The following is a 17890-nucleotide window of genomic DNA, read 5'->3' as shown; positions in this document are numbered from 1 at the left end:
TGTTGGAGGTCTTTTGCAGTCTCCCCTGAAACCTGGATGCAAACTGACAGGTTTCCATGGTGCTGGGCCAACTGAGACTTCAGGTTCCACTGCAGAGCCCGCATTTGCCACGTAGCAAAATTGACTAGCAGGATGCCAAAAGGCCCACAAGTCTCAGAGTCATTCTCACTGAGGCTGAAACATTGGGATCATACGCCAAATATCCTAGATGTTTTTTTGATGGAAGGGAGACCCACAGAAAGAGAGGAACTGACGTCACCATGCAGGGGTGGCGCTTATATGCAGCTCCATTCATCACTTCTGGAGAGGAACAAAATTGGTGCAGAGCTGCATGATTCCACCTACCAGAGCCCTGGAGCAATGCAGTTAAAACTTCCAGATACAGTCTGGCAATATTTTAAAGGTCAGAAATCTGCAGTTTAAATTATTGGTCAGAATCTGTTTTATTGCAAAAATGTCATGCAATGAACAGCTTGTTTATAACATTTGCATGGACTTTGCTTGAAAAGCCTGTCAAACGCCTCCAGGAATGTCAGTTAATTGTGATGCTAGTGACAATTAAACAGACCATGGAGGTTTTTCAAAAGCATAGTGCCCATCTTTGACCAACAGCGTGAAGAGCCAGCCCATGCAGAGTTGAGGTAGGCTGTTTGCAGTCAGCTGGGTCATTTCGACAGACCAATATGTAGCACACCAACAAGCAGATGGCATTGGAGGAGAATAGGAACAGGCTTTTAGAGAAGAAGACCGCCTTTCCCACAGTACTATGCACTTGCACTCCTGATCAGGAGTAGTAGAATGAAAATCATTGGGAATGAGTTTGGATGAAAAGTCCTTGTCTACCAAACATTTAGGTGAAAGGTGGGCAGTAAGGAATGCGGAGCTTCCACGAGCATGTCTGTAGAGCCTACCAATCTGATGCTGGAGCATCAAAGGGTTTGTTTCGAGGCACAAGTAACTGGTTCAAGAGTGTTTCACTGAAGGGCAAAAGAGTCATCCAGGCACAATATAAAAAACCTTCTACCAAATGTAACATAAACCTAAAATACTCAGCCAATATTCTCATATTGAGGGGAGGTGAGACAGGGCTGTCTCATCTCACTACTGATGTTTGTACTCTCAATGGAGCATATGATCTCCAGGATTTTACATACTTCGTACATTAGGGGAATATGAGTGGGTGACATAGAATACAAACTCGCCCTTTTCACCAGTGACATCCTCTGTTTCATTGCCAATCCAGGGCTATCTTTACAGGCCTACAATAAGAACTTAACAAATTCACAGAAGTCTCAGGGTATAAGAATAACTATTCAAAATACCACTTCATAGGCATAGCAAATTGACACATTGTGGGTCCGGAACCCATAATTTTAGTGCACTTTCCCTGGACTGAAACCCCTAGTAACTATTCAGGCATTAATCTATCTTCACAGACAAAAATGTATGCAAAATCAATGCCACATCTCTTTTGCAGACGCTGCACAAAGGAATGTACTGTTGGGGTAAATTAAAAATGTTTGGGATGGGAAGAATGCTGAGTCTTAAAATGAACCTTATGCCCTGCTTCCAACACTGAGCCCATACATTGCATCTTAATTCCCACAAGTCAACAACAGCCCATGCACAAAAGAAAGGGATTGTGTATGGGAAGATAGATTCCCCCAGTCATAAGAGCATCTTTTTTGTGTACAATTGCAGAGTGAGGATTGGCCTTTCCAGATGCAGGCATATACACCAAAGTGTCCTAACAATACCCAGCTCTTGATTGGAACTACAATCCTGAGAAAAAGTCATATGTTCAAGCAGAGCAGTAGTTGTCAAAGTTTCTCGTTTGTCATTTGCAGCTCCAAGCCTAGGCCCAAACAACACACTTTCCTTCCAGCCATCTTAAGTTACCTGGATTATTGACAACAGTTGTTGAAGGACTCTTTAACCTATCCGTCTGTCTGTTATCGCCAATAGTTTATAATTCTGATTTCTTGCCAGGTCTGACATATTTGGCCTCAGCAAATGAAACTCCCTGATCCCCCATTATTAGGAGACCTATTTGAAGATGGGTGTCCATGATATTTTAAGGGAGAAATGTAATTTGACTAGAGAAGATTAATATTGTCTTTTGCAGGTACTATACTGAGTCAACAATCAAGACTTACAATACAAAATATGCAAAGAAAAGACACACTTGGAACCCGTTATCTACAGAATCAGGTGAAGAGGCATCACATGGCTTTATTGCGTGAACAAGAGCTCTACCCATCCACTAAACACAAATATGTGACAAACTGAGAGACTTGGAGAGATGAATCTCAAGAGAGACTTGGCGAGCAATTTGGAGAAGAATAGCTACGTCCTCGATCGACAAACAACATGGAGAAAATGCTGTTAGCTTATCACCAGATGATATCTTTCTCCTGCTCAACTGAAAAGCCATGTTTGGGGGTCCAGATGCTTGTTAGAAGGCTATGGGGAGAGGTGTACACTACTTCATACCTAGGGGTCCTGTGCACACATCCAAATGTACTGGCGAGAAATCCTATCAAATGGGAAACATATTAAGGGAATCCATTGCTCCATCAAAAGTAGAACTCTAAACAGCCATGTTAATTTGTATGCTATTCTAAGCAACACTGTTTGCTGAAATGTTTAGTATGTAAAAAATGGATGATGTGCTCAAGTTCTCTGCGCACAACAAAAATCAAAATAAAGTTGTTAAGGCAAAAGGGGCTCCAAAAATTAAGAGGTAGGCTGTAGAATTGTAGACAGCAAGTTTCCCTTTGACATAAAAGGATGTTTCAGCACTTTGTTAGGATTCTACATCGCAACATGTAGTAAGGCAAGCTAATCAGTAGGAGGACCAACAGTGTTTTAGGTGCAGAAGAAAATTTGTTACTTACCTGTAACTATGGTTCTCCAGTATTGGTATCTTTCATAGATTCACATGCTTGAATCATCCCCGTCGACGAGGTGTGAGTCCCATGGTAACCTTAAACATACACAGCAGTAAGTGTACTACACTAGGCCTCAATGGTATAGACAGGCACTGCTATAGTCTATCCATGTTCTTTTTAAAAAAGAACCAAACCTGAACTACAACCAATCAGGCAACAGCACCCTCTAGAACACTCCCAACAGAGGCTGATTCCCTAAGATTTTCTAGTACGAGTGTGAAGTATATAGTTTCATATTTGAGGGGAGCCTCTAAGACGAGGGTGGGTTGCATGTAAATCTATGAAAGATACCAGTACCAGAGAGCCATAGTTACAGGTAAGTAACCAATTTCTTTCTCCAGTATTGTATCTTTCATAGATACACATGCTTGAAGTAGAATAGCGGGCAGTAAGTTTTATTTTGACCAAAACTTTACTGGTTATAAGAATGATAATAACCATAGGTAATACCTGATACCAATATAAGTATTGATAATAATAATAATAATAGCAATATTAGGTGAGTATTGATAACATACCTATTAAGAGGAAGGTGGGAAAAACACGAGGCTCACCTTAATTAAATAGAAGGCTTAGCACTGCTTGTCAGATGGCTGTCTCTGTTTTGTACGTCTCATCTAGGCAGTAGTGCTTCGTGAATGTATGTTGGCTGGACCATGTTGCTGCCCGGCAGAAATGTTGCAGGGGCCCTCCAGCACACAGAGCTGCAGATGTGGCTACAACTCTGGTGGAATATGCTTTAACCTTACTGCATAAAGGCTTTCCTGCCTGAGAATGACAAAATTGCATAGTCAGTTCTGCTTAGATACAGCAGAGCCTTTCTTTGCCTCTCCATATGCCACGAACAGCTGGTCTGATTTTCTTATTTGATACGTTCTTTGAACTTTAGACACCTCTTTACATTCAGCGAATGTGGAGTCTCTTCCGCTATTGTTTGCAGATTAGGAAAAAACGTTCTTAAAGTCACTGGCTCATTCAGATGGAAATTTGATGGTACCTTTGGTTTATACTTAGGGTGTGTTCGCTGTTAACACTGTTTGGAGTGAACTGAAGAAAAGGATCCTTGATAGTGAAGTCTTGTATGTCACTCACCCTCTTAGCTGATGTGAGAGCTAATAAAAGTGATGTCTTCCAAGTAAGGAATTTAAATTCTGACCTGTGAATTGGTTCAAATGGTGGCCTCGTGAGTTGCCCTAGCATGTTTTTGCACTGGAGGGAACGCTCTAAAAAGACCCTTCAGGAATTGTTTTACACTTCTGGAAGAGTATAACGAAGGACCATGCTGAGCTTCGAATCTTGAAAATTGCTGTTACATGTACTCTTACTGATGAATAAGAAAACCCTGATTTTGCTAAATATAGCAAATAAGGAAGTATTTGCTCCGGCAGCGATGTCATAGGACGAATTCCTGAAGTAACACACCACAAGCAGAAGCGCTTCCATTTAAGCTTATAGGTTTTATTGGTAATTTCAGCCTTGGCTTTTGCTAATATTTCTCTGCAGTTTGGTGGAATGTTCAAGGTGTAAAACTCATTGAATTCAGGAGCCAAGCCAATAAGTGTAGAGACAATGGGTCCGGATGTCTGACTTGGCCCTGGTTCATGGTCAGCAGGGCTGGCGTCTGTCTGAGTTGAACATGTGGTTGCTCCAAGTAGAGAAGGAGTTCTGTGAACCAGAATTGTATGAGCCATTTGGGTGCTATAAGGCGGAGACGGCATCCCTCTGTTTTCATCTTGCGGATCACTCTGCGAATCAAAGGAATCAGGGGAAAAGAGTAGGCATAGATTCCTGACCATCTCATCAAAAAAGCATTTCTCCACGACAGTGCTTAACTTGTAAATAAAAAGGTGTCGGTGCCCAAAAACCTCCGCTTAAACTTGCGGCTGCTGCTATTAAATGTGTGAACTGAGTTAGCGTACTCCTGAAGCCATTGCAGGCCTCTTCAATCCATATAAAGCCACTCCCTGCCCCTTCAGCTCACTCTTGCAGCTTTCATGCTTTCTCCCTTTGTGGCGCTTTTGCATTTTTCCCTTCCCCCGTCTTTCCCATATATGTCTTTTGCTCACAGCAAATGCTTGAGGCAGAAGAACAAGCCCCGGCCCTTCAAAAATAAGTGCTGGTGTTCAGCACCGGAAACAACAAGCACAAATTAAGCACTGTCCACGACCCCTTTTGGGGATCCCAGCTTGTGTAATATGGGCATTTCTTATTTTCGCTTGTGGCAAAAAGGTCTAGATTTGGCTTGCCCCATTTCTGGAAAAGCTGGTCGAGAATCTGCAGGTCGAGTTCCCACTCATGATACACGATGATCATTCTGCTTAACAAGTCTGCCAGGAGGTTGGAGTTTCCCAGCATATGTTCTGCTTTCAGAGAAATGTGATTGTCTATGGCCCACTTCTAAATGCCCTGGGCTTGACGTGAGAGACCTAACAATTTTGTTCCTCCCTGTTTGTTAAGATAGAACATACTTATGGTGTTTTCTGTTCTTATGAGGGCTGTTGAGTTCTGGATTTTTGGCAAGAAAGCTCTTGGGGCCAAATCGATTGTCTTTAGCTACGGTTGGTTTATGTGAAGCTTTTTGTCCCTTTGCGTCTAGTTGCCACTTATTTGCAAATCTTGAAGGTGGGCACCCCAACCTTCGAGGGACGCATCCGTCTATATTATGAAATTCGGAACCTGCTGCAGAAATGAGAGGCCCTTGGACAGAGTTGACAGTTTTGTCAACCAAGACATGGCAGTTTGTATCCCTGATGTGAGCTGAATCTAATCCTCAAAGGAGCAATTCATCTGGTGCCACTGGCTGTTTATTTGTTCCTGCAGAGGCTGCATATGTAATCGGCAATTCTGAACAGGTGGAATACATGAAGAAATCGTTCCTATGAATGACTTGTAGATCTGTACTGAAACAAACCTTTTTGCTGATAGCTTATGAGCCATCTGGCAGATTTTTCGTGGTCTCTCCTGGAATGGAAATGCTTGACTTTGTGTAGAATCCAGTAGTGCTCCAAAGAAATTCAATCTTTTTGTGGGATGGAAATGTGACTTTTGATAGTTGATGGTAAGGCCCAGACTTTTGAACAACTGCCGGCAAATGGACATGTGTTGCACCGCCTGATGTCGAGTGGATGCCTTTATGAGCCAATCGGCCAGGTATGGAAAGATCTGTATTCCTAGTTGTCTTAGATGAGCTGCTTACTGGGGCTAACAGCTTAGTAAATATCCTGGGTGCTGAATTTAGCCCAAATGGTAGGATCCTGAGCTGTAGATGCATACCAGCCACCTTGAAACAAAGTCATTTTCGATGATTTTGATGAATTGGGATATGAAAGTATGCATCCCGGAGATTCAGAGATGTCATTTGATCTCCTGTACTTAAGAGGCGTAGAATGTTCTGAAGCATTACCATACGAAACATTTGTTTTTTCAGAAACTTGTTTAAGGCTCGTAGATCTAAAATGGGACACCAGTCCCAAAGGTTTTTTCACCAGAAAAAAGCAGGAGCAAAACCCCCGGCCTCTCTGAAAAGGTGGGACAATTTCCAATGCTCCTTTGTGTAGCATGGAAGGTATTTCCACGAGAAGTTGTTTTAAAAGTGGAGGCGGTGGTCCTGATGGAGGAGTATTTAGATATTTCTAGAGGAATTCCAAAGTATGGCCCTTGGAGTCTATATCTAGAACCCATTTGTCTGATGTTATTGCTGGCCACTGAAGGATGTGGTAACTTATGCGGCCTCCAATCTTTGATACGAAAGTGGGGTAGATAGCTGGCATCCATGTGCGGTCATTGTTTTCTGCCAGTTTCTCTGCCACAGTTTGAAAGTCTTTCTCTTGTGAGGTGCCTGTAGGCAGCTGTTGGTGGCAACCTGTATTGCTGTTGTCCATACTGTGGCCAAAGCCTGTTTGGCCTGCTTGATATTGTTTCCTGTATGGTTGGTATCCACTGTGAAAAGAAAAAGTTCCTCTGCCTCTAATCCCTCAAAAGGATTGTTTTTTGTGCTGCAATGTGCCCAGAGATATCGCTGTGTCCGTGTTTGCCTTGATAGACCGCAAAGCTTCATCCATATGTTTTCTGAAGAGGCATTCACCATTGTATGCCTTATCAAGTATCTTGCTCTGTACTTCTGGTCTCAAGGAGGTAGATTTCAGCTAACCCTGCCTGCGCAAAACTGCCGCCGCTGCCAGCTGCCTGAATCCCGTTAATGAGATGCCAATGGCACAATCAATTACTTCGGCTGCAATTCGTTCCCCCTCTTGTAGTACTTTCTTTGCCTCTAGTTTAGCGTCTTCAAGTAGGTAGTCTATGTTTCTGTATATATCTGACCACATTTGTCCATCATATCTGCTTAGAATGGCTAAAGAATTTGCAGGTTTGACTGTTATTGCTGCAACAGAGGAGAACATTTTGCCAATATTACCGAGACGATGTCCCTCTCTATCTGGCAGGGAGGATATTGGTGCAGAGGGATTCTTTGAGAGGCGTTGTGCCACCTGAGGGACCACAGAATCCGGTTTAGGCTGTCCTATTAAGCAAGTTTGAGAAACCTCTGGGGCTTTGTATTTCTTCTCTAAACATGGTATTTGAGAAAGTATTGTAGCTAGATTCGCCATCGCTTTTAGCCCTTCCTGCCATATAAAATCTATGATAGGTATGGCTCTCACTGACTTCTTTGCTGGTTCCTTAAAGTAATAGAGGAAACAGTATGTCTCTGTAGATACGAAGGGCATCTTCAGATGGAAAGTCTATAGGTCTGCGAAAGGTGGTGATGGAGTAGGCATTAGGTATTCGTCCCACTCACTAGGTGTAGCATTTGTTACTTCTTCTCTTTCCTCTTCTGTGGTTTGAGGGTCATCCTGAGGTGGCTGGCTGAAAGACAAAGCCACATCTTGGCTGAGTGGAATTCCCGGATGGATAGGGACAGGAGTCTGTTGTACTGCTTCCCGTTCATAAGGCTGCGGGACCGTTGTTTCATAAGGTTGCTGGACCGGTGTTGCAGGTACTGAGGGTGGAAACCTTCGATAGTAATCGCCCAACATATTTTGAAGATTCATTACCAATGACATTGACATAGTTATGGAGGTGTCCCTATTGTCGTATTCAGAATGCAAGGGATCTACCTGGTTTCTTGCTGTGTAAAAGATGTACTTGTAGTGCTCATCATCATCTAGATCTTGACACTTGACGTTGAGCTGCGATGGACTGCTGGCTACCCCAAACATGCCTTCGTTCTGAGAGAATACATCATCCTCGTTGTCTAAGAGATGTTGAGGAAGGTATCGCAAAACCTTGCTTGGCTAAGTATGCATTGGTAAAATTGTAGAGGATTTTTTCCTCACTGTTATCAATGACAGTGGCAAAAATGTTGCTTTCTCAGTGTTTGGCGTCGACAGGTCAGTCATCAACAGAGTCCTTGTCGACAGGTCCCACATCAACTGGTCTGTCATCGATGGACTCTTCGTTTTTGTGTTTCTCGTCGAGGTGTCACTCGTTTACGAGTCCCTCGTCAATGGGTGTGTCGTCGATGGTGTCTTGTTACATATTTTAGCAGTTATAATCCTCGTCGATGACAGCGGTGATGATGTGACAATCATAGGAGACACTGCTGTGGTAAACGTTGACATGATTGTTTTTATCTTTATCGTAGAGGCCCTCGTCGATGAATGCTTCATCAACAGTTTTTTTCGTCAATGAGGATTTTTTGTCAGACTTTAGAGGGAATGTCTTTATTTTTGTAGTCATTGGTAAAGACAGTGAAGCACTTTTTGGGGGTGCTTTCTTCACTGACTGAGTTGTAGGCTCTGAGTAAACCTTTTTTAAGTCCTTTGAATGAGTTTCTGTTGATGAAGCATAGCTTTCCTGACCTTTCTGTTAAAGGTGCTTGGATTTTTTAAGTACTTTCTTAGGTGGTTCTGAAGAAAGTTTCTCTTTACTTTTAGGCCTTTTAAGAGATTGAGGGACCTGTGAGGAGGCCTCACTCTCATCAGAAGAAGGGCATTCCACTGCTTTTTGCCTCTGCATCCATAGTCAAAGTCTCCCTTTTCTGTCTTTAAGAGTCTTATGAGTTAAAGGAGCAACATATTTTGCAATCCCTCAGATACAGGCAAGTATATACACTTCTTGTGTGGGTCAGGAATATGAAGCCTTTTCTTCCCACAAGTTTCACAAATTCTGAAGAGCTTTTTTCAAGTTTGTTGAGACATCATGTCCAGTGAAAAAATCGATATTTCTGACTAAATATTTCCTGTCAGTGTAGCTAGAACAAAGAGAAGCTGAGCTGAGCTCAGAAAGACTCCCTTCACACGACGTGCGGTAGAAAATCTGAGAGAATCAGCTTCTGATGGGAGTGTTCTAGAGGGTACTGTCACCTGACAGGTTGTAGTTCAGTTTTTTTTTTTTTAAGAGAACATGGATAGCCTATAGCAGTGCCTCTCTATACCATTGAGGCCTAGTGTAGTACACTTACTGCTGTGTATACTTAAGGTTACCGTGCGACTCCCACCTCATTGACGGGGATGATTCAAGCATGTGAACTTATGAAAGAGCCAATACTGGAGAACAAGTCAATACCAGGATCAGCACTAGTGACACTGAGTGTGGCTCTGGTAATGTCACATTGATTACTGGTGAGTCAGGGACAGCAGTCAAAGTTGCCTGTGGTACTTAGGATGCATTAGAGTGAATATAAAAGGATCAACTGACACTGAGGGTAGAGCCGCTGATGAACAGTTGAAGTTGCTGAAAGCTCTGTGGGGCCAGCAGACATGCCAGGTGGAGGAAGAGTGGACTTGAAAAATCTTATAAAGATTTGAAGCATGGACTGAGTAAAAGCTACCATTTGCTGGGTGTTGGCAGATGGCAACCGAAATTCCAGGCACAGCTTTGTCATCAGTTCAAAGGATGACCTGGTGGCCAGAATAGGGGAATGATCCAGCCATCTTTCACACATGTTCTGCAACAGAAGCAATGTATAAGACAGGAGTGCTCCCATTTGGGATGTGTTCATGCTTCTAATGGGTATGTTCTTCCTAAGAAAACACCTCTCAAAAGACTTATTTACTGAAGGTCTGGACTGGAAAAGAGTGAATCTTTTGTGAAAATAAAAAATTTACATCTTGGCATGCCTTGGAGTGCCTGAGAGCACACTTCTTGCAGGAACCAAAGTTAGACTTGAGGCCTTAGCAACAGTGTCAGATGCTTTTAGTGTCTAAGACTGACATATGCTGAAGGCATACGCAACATACCTTGAGGAATGATGCTATAAAAGATGACATGGCTATAAAAATTTACACTGCTAAGTATCGAAATTTAAATGTATTTTTAGTAAAACATCAAAGATGAGTTCTGGATCTTTGATGTAGAGGGTGAAAAAAGAAGATTAGATGTCTGCAAGAAGATGGCAACTTATATGGCTCCATGCTGTCACTTTTGGAGGAGATTTAGAGCTGCAGTCAGAGGTCCACAACACCAACTGGCAGCAGTGGGAGCTATTACAAAAGTTTCTGGATCCAGCCTTGCATTTGGAGGAAATCCAAGACAGGAGGAATCGGCAAGTAGAAGTATCTGTCAGAAACTTTTATTGATATAAAGAAGATGCTTAAGATGCTTTTTTGATCCCAGTCAGTATATTGTAGACTACATACCATGAGAATCTAGACTAGGTTGAAAATACACTATTTTCTCATTTATTTTGGGATACCAAGGCTGTACTTGCACCAAAGCAGAGGTCTGCAAGACCGTGCAGTGCAAAATACCTCTAGCTGGAGCGTTTTGGGAAGGCGATCTGGGGCAAACTATAATGGGCAGCTGCTACAGGCAGATGATGGATGTCTCACTAGACAAGTGACATAAATTAGTATAGTTTTAAGTTTTTGCATAGACTTTGCTGCATACCACAAATGATTAGCTAATTTGACTATAACAGAGACATTCATTGCCAATGCTGCAGGAAAATGGTGTAGACTTCCAGTACGCAGCCTGAAGTTGCCCTGAAATACAGAATTTCAGGAAATTAATGAAAAGAGAACTGGGCAAGATAGTGGAGGATAAATTATTGACTACCCTACTCTTTGTACTGTTGTCTATATACTGACTGCCTACAGAAGATTTGTGGCAATGCACTTTTCCTAGCCAAGTACAGACTAGCGTTGCTCGACGCAAATTAAACGACTGGTTATAAGTACTTTCAAACTACCATAAACTAGCGCAAACCTGTAACACTATAGTGTATCAAACGTCTAAACCAATGGACATATGAGCCACCTTGATAAACAGTAATCAGCGAGCCAAACAGACAGGGTTGAAATTAAATGTAACATGACGAGCAACAATACAAACACCGTGCAGGAGGAATGCAAAGTTTGCAAATAATAGCAATGGTGAGAGCCAGGTGTCAAATGAGAAATGGGATTCGATTTAGGTTTGAGGGGGCTACATGGAAATTAAGGTTATAACAGTGCCTGCTTACCAGCTCACAAACGCCCCATTGAGAGTTCCAACAGTTAGCTTATTTGTTAAAATCCATGGGCGGCTGGTGTTCAAGGGCAAAGTTGAGAGGCGCTCCTACCATTTTGAGCAGTCAAATAAATTTTTAAAATACAACATTCTGTTCACTGTATTTTCCGAGTGAAAGTCATGCACTTTCAAAAGCCCCACTGTGCCTGCGCGAGTATGTGGCTGAAGCTGTACAGTAGGGCTGACAGAGCTTGCCCACACAAAGTCCTTGCTTACGTTTTGTCCAGACGCAGTGACGTCCCTAGCTTATCTCTTCCTCCACCAGGAGCACCGATAGAAAACAGCCTTGAGCGTTTTTCTATCCAGCCCGGGCTTTTAAAGACTGCATGCCACACAGTTGCTATTACTCCACCCTTGCCTATCTACTCAAATGGTGGGGGTGTGATCAGAAATCCTTACTGACCACACCCCACTCTATGACGAGAAGGGAATGGGTGGATTAAGAAGCATGTTACCGGAGGTCACATTTTATTAAGGACATGTGACATTTCTCAAAATCCCCTTTCCCAAGTCCCAGGGAGCAGGAAAGAGTTGTGGCAGAGGAATATGTTAGCTGATACCTTCATGGAGTGGATCTTTGGAAGACAAGAATGTGTGACCTGACGTGCCCTCATGCCATTGATAAGCCAAAGACAATGAGAACATGCACCAGTAAGTTGGAGCTATTTCTATTTACACAAAATAAGAATACAATCTGTTCTCTCAGATCTTATGTTCCTTTCCTTCTCTGCCTCTCAAAGTGTTGATGTCTCTCTAAGGCGGCAATAGTTTCAGTACTTTATCATGGCTAATGATGTTCATTTTATTTCTTCTGCAGATTAATGACTACATGTGATATGTCATATTAAACATGTCATCTGCAGGTCAAATACAACAAGTGTCGCTTTTATCACAGAATCTGCTGGATACTGGATGGTGAGGCTATGTGCTTTGTGTGAATGGATGAGTCAGAGATTGCAGGTGTTGACTGAGTGGCTGGGTAAATGTGGGGTGCTGGGCATATGACTTGGGTGAATAGCAGTGGATGGCATAATGTGGATGCGTGAATGTGTGGGTGACCAAAGGCAGCAGGTGAATGAATTGTCAAATGCAGGTGGGTGAATAAGTGAATGGAAATGGGTAGTGAGGTTTACTCACACTGTCCAATTCCATGTTTGTATTTGTGCCCCTCCACTATTTTCAATCACCAGCCGCCACTGTTAAAGGCACCGAGCCTTAATAAGAGGCTAAGACATCCCTTTCTAAATAAAAAAAAGCCTTACAAAACCAAATAGAATATTGTTGTGTTAACTAAGTAAATGCATCAAAGTACTGGATCTCAAATACACATGCTTTTTATTTTAGTTTTTTAAAGAACTGCTAAGATAACATAATCCAAAATGCTACAGCATTCTGTAGCCAGCCCTAAAAAGGAACTCAAACAATGGGCAAGCTATAGAAGGGAACAGTATGTAGCCTCATGGCACCCCACTGTTTCTCTGATGTACGATGTGCCCAGGATCCTCTTCAAAGAGGAACAGCTTTACATTGAGTACACCTAGTGTATTCCTTGCTTCATGAACATATGCTTCCACCAGAGGACAGTGGTAAAGAGAGGCTACACAGACCCGCCCCTCAGTTGATCCCTTCCTTTCTGAGACAAATAGTTTGCCACTGCTGCTCACAATGGAAGATTAAGTGTGGTAGCTAGATGAATGTAAGATGACTGGAATGGAGATCAGAAGTTGTGCATCCAGAAGGAAGCACACTGCCCTACTAGGTAGTTCTGGGGCTTCTACAGATGCAAGAGTTTCAAGGCTCAAACATTCAGATTTTTTGTCCTTTACTTTGCTCCTACTGATTCCTGCTGTACATTGATTTATGAGCTGTATCACTGTCACTAAGCAGGGGCTTACAACATTCTTACCTTTACACACCCCAGAGCGGCACAGCCGGCAATTCGTATTGGCACCTCTTCATCCTCAAGCTGTTCCAGGAAGCACACCAGGGCCTGCAAAATATACCACGAAAAAGAAATGCAAAAATATCAATTAAGCTGAAAAGCCACGAAAAACAGTTATTTCCTGTAACTGCACATAAGTAGTATGAAGTGTTACCCGGACACTGATTGCCCTTTGTCCGGCAAGTATAACAGGCAGCTACACAAAGCATGTTTATTTTGATCATCATCTAATACTTTAATCAGCCATTTACTGGCCATACAAGTCTCAGAAAGTACATTAAAATACATACATATTAAAGAAACAGAATTTAAAATATTATGAATAAAAACACAGCATCTCAATCATAGGCATTCTCCTCCGTAAAAGTGCAACAGTGCTTAAATTACAACTTCATCAGTGATGGCCCAGGCGCTTTCTCACAATAATTGAATAGCAGATATAACTTACTGTTGTTGCACAGATGTATACATGGATGGCAATTCACCAAATGCCTGAGGTAGCGGAAGTGACATCACGCACCCTTTGACCTCCACTTTCATTCACACACATACACACAAATTCACACCTACACACACTCACTTTCTCACATAAACACACTCTCAACCACAAACACAACATTCATTTAAAAGCATTTTTTACTTACCTCAGTTACTTTTTTATTACACTAATAATGATAATATATTATTCACTAATAGTGTAATAATCAAGCATTTGTAATGTAATAGGTCTCACATTTCTGAAAGTTAGAACTATTGGCGTTGTAAATGCATAATTAGACGTATTTTGCCACATAAATTGGTCAACCCTGCCGTTCACGCAGCCCTCAACCAACCCTTTGCAGCTAGCCCACTGTGCATCCGGTTTGGTATTGGCCGGGAGGAGATAGCTGATCAGTGTTGCTGTTATCAGTCAATTAGATAATAACAACACAAATCAATGGACATCAAACAACAAATGGGTAAATAAACCAGTTTTAAAAACCATCAGGAATCAGTTGGAAATCCTACAAGGGAGGCATAACATGCCGACTTTTATGGAGGTTACAAAGTAGCGTATAAATGACAGGGCAATTCAGGTAGTTTGTAACAGTACAACACGTAGACTGAGACATATGTGCAATGTTTGCTGCAGGCTCTTCGTGTATACTGCCTGACGATCCTTACATTTGCCTACTTATCACCTCAAAATATTAAGTCATTCCGGCAAACCATTCATCCGCAATAAGGGCCATATGTACGAACACTTTTTCCCATAGACACAGAATGGGTAAAAACCTTTCCTACATATGGCTCTAAATTCTGGCACACTGACCGTTCCAGTCTGCAGCTTCTTTTTAACAAACATGCATACTGGGAGTTGTAGTTTTAACACACTTCCACTGAACAACCTAAACTAATGCACCAGACGCTGGTGATTAGTTGCCACACAGAGCTTGTTCCTGAAGACATCTGATAACCACGCAGAGAGAAGACCGAGCCTGCCCCCGACTCCGCTTGGCGACCAGCTATTCCACGCACAGTAGCCATAGAGCTGTCCAGCCAAAGTAGTGACCACCAGAAAGAGAGCTCACGACTGAGCCCCCTTCCAAAGTTACTGCCTGGAGAGCAGCGCGAGGATTCCTCCTGCAACACTGCAGCTTAAGCACTACAAACAAGCAACGATGTGGGAAGGGTGGTGGGGACGGGCAGACAAGAACAGGAACCTCAGGGATGGACGAGAGGTGCTGGGGGACTGTAGTGCGAGTTGATTCAAAGCGTCATGGCCGCCATGAGCGAGAAGGAGACACACAAAATAAAAAAGTAGTTTGCTCACAGTAAAACGTATCAACAATTGTGCATTAATCCATGTAATAGGGTCGGTCTGCAAGATGGTAACAAAACCACCCCAGAGCGGGACAAACAAGACATTTATCAATGACATGAAGGGATTTTTGAAAGGCAAGCCCACAAATGAATGAAAGTGATGGGCGTGAGATGGGCGTGGTTAAAAGCCCCAAGAATACTTACAAAAGGTTGAAAAGTGCTTCCACTCTCAACCTAAAAATTCACAGAAAACAAACAGAGCATGTCCCAACTCTATAAAGACGCACTGCCACTGTGCTCCTGGCACCGAATTTGCCACCTCTGAAGCGAGAGGTCGCAAAGGGCAAGTCAGCTGCGACCCCTAAATGGTATCCATGGATGTATATCGTGGGTAATTAAAGTACATATAAAAAAGCTTGTCTTTAGTACATAGTATTTGCAGACTTGATAATTGGCAACAAAACAATCTTTCTAATACAAGAATAACATTTGCAAAAAAATAAAGTGCAGCGTAGTCTGTGGGGAACTTTGATCGCCCATATAGGCACTTAGATGACTGGGGTGCGCAACCAGCTCTGGGAAGGCAACCAGGAAATGTATTATGTTCCACCTAAACCTGGTTAATAAGCATCTGTGATTACTTTTTATCACCCACGTAAGGCACAGATTCATACCTGACACACTTAATGTGACTATGATATGAGACCATATATTTGGTGGATTCTTTTATGATCTTTAGCATTTTTTCCCATCAGTGGGAAACAGGCATTTAAAATATGTTTAATAGATGGCAAAAAAGTCTTAGGATTGCTAAATAGTTCAGGCAGATTTTATCTACAAGTGGGTGTTTTATTATAAGCAATCTACACGATCTTCATAGATTATCTGGCTTTAGGCAATCCGATATTAACAAAGGATTAAAAGTAGCCCCTTTTTTCACCCACAGTGACAACCAGGGAATCTTGAACTCCCTGACCTTGTGGGGTGGGACTACATCCCCCAGCAAGCCTTGCCGCTTTACTCACAGCCTTAGTGCAAGGAGGAGAGGCTGCAACATTTGGCGCTTTAAAAGCGTGCTCTCCTGCCCAAGGCACAGGACGTGAAATCGGAATTCTATTTCAGGACCGGAGGCTCCGACTATGATTTCTCCTTCTTTACTGTCCAAAAACAGCAGCCAATCAAATGACAGTAAACAAAAAAACAACAATACCCAAGATGCTTAGTAACAGATCACATGCCTAAATCACCATCTGAGACCCCTGTCCATAAATAGCATGACCTCAAATGTCACTTCCTCTTTCTTTGCTGATCCGCAGCAGATAAGTATTCACTCCATTTACGCAATGTATTTTAATGTGTATTACTGTTTATTGTAGTTGCATTATTTGATGATTACTGCGAAGCGATTACGCTTGCTCATCTTCACTTGTTTAACGCTTTGCACGTTTATTTATTTTCTGCTTCTTGCCGATTTCATTGCCCTTTTTGTGGAGCGGGAGCGGTCTACGCGTTCTGTGCGTAGTCTTTTTTTAATTTATTCTCCCTAGTGGTGTCACGCTATGATTTATGAGCCTATCTCCTCAGATTTGTTCTTCTGAGAGATCGGCTTGTACTTCTGCTCGCCAATGACGAGAGGCCCTTTCTGGACACTTCTATTTGCTCCCTGACGCCCAGTTTGATACCAAAAAACGTGAGCAGTAAAAACATAAGAGGCTTGGCCTAGAGGGCTTTACAGACTACTCCCTTCAGTCTTTATTGGGCTTTTTCTGCCTGTCAGAGGTTTTTGCACTCCACCTATAATATTATTCTATAAATTTATTGAATTGTTTTTCATTATATATACACAACCATATGCCTCAATGGGATGAGCATGAATCAGGGTATTACCCTGAAGAAATTGGAAATCAACTGGAGGTTAACCTTGTGGAAGCCCTTGATACTAAGGTGCAACAGTCTGTCAATGATGCCCTGGTGAGGGCTTTAGGACCTTTTTCTGGACAACTGTTTGATTACACCCGCTTCCAGGGATGGCTTCAAGAACCTAAACCTCAATCTGAAGGGGCTAAATCGAAGTCCAAATCAAAATCAAAAAATTTGGATAAGGGAGTTGATACCGTTTTAGGAGAGGTACATGCTGATGCATTTGAGAAACCAAGACTAAAACGAGCGAATGAACATAACGATAGTTATAAAAAAGATTCAACTTTTTCTCCTTCCTCATTAGATAAATCCTCCTCTTTGGATGATTCCGATGCCTCGGATGCTCCGGGGCCCAGTAAGAAACCTAAAAAACAGGCTTCTCCTCTCCGGTTTCTGGATTTTGATCCTACCAAAATTATTCACCCCAGGGCTTCCAATTGGGTTCCTTCCCCAGAGTAGCGAAGTATGTCTAATCCAATATTCGAAGGAGCTTTGATAAAGAAGTACGATCTCGTATTCGGGCTGAATGTCTTAGACCAGACTTAGATGGTAAGGTTACTGACACCCCCTGAAATTGATCCTACCATAGTCACCTTCATGAAAGAATTTGCTAAGGATCCTAAAAAAGGTTTAGATAGGTCTTGGCGTAACTGCTAAGATAAGCTGCTTGACTTGTCTGGCCCTTTGACTAAGATTCTTGTTATGGTCTTCCTCGCCAAAGAATTAGAAACTCCTGTGGACACTGATGTACTGATTGGTTGGGCGC

The 17890-nt window shown here is 42.4% G+C and overlaps 1 protein-coding gene across 3 annotated transcripts in view; it reads right to left on the bottom strand.

Annotated features, from left to right (window-relative positions):
* The window catches only part of RIPOR1 (RHO family interacting cell polarization regulator 1), a 1174702-nt gene that overhangs the window by 188738 nt on the left and 968074 nt on the right, over positions 1-17890 (bottom strand). For all 3 annotated transcript variants that reach the window (XM_069217674.1, XM_069217675.1, XM_069217673.1), the window contains exon 20: positions 13366-13449. In XM_069217674.1, the coding sequence (XP_069073775.1) occupies positions 13366-13449 (84 nt within the window). The remainder of the gene's footprint in view (positions 1-13365; positions 13450-17890) is intronic.

Source organism: Pleurodeles waltl, chromosome 12 (assembly GCF_031143425.1).
Source record: "Pleurodeles waltl isolate 20211129_DDA chromosome 12, aPleWal1.hap1.20221129, whole genome shotgun sequence".
Classification (NCBI taxonomy): Eukaryota; Metazoa; Chordata; class Amphibia; order Caudata; family Salamandridae; genus Pleurodeles; species Pleurodeles waltl.
The sequence above is the reverse complement of the archived record's forward strand: the minus strand, read 5'-3'. Positions and strand labels throughout refer to the sequence as shown.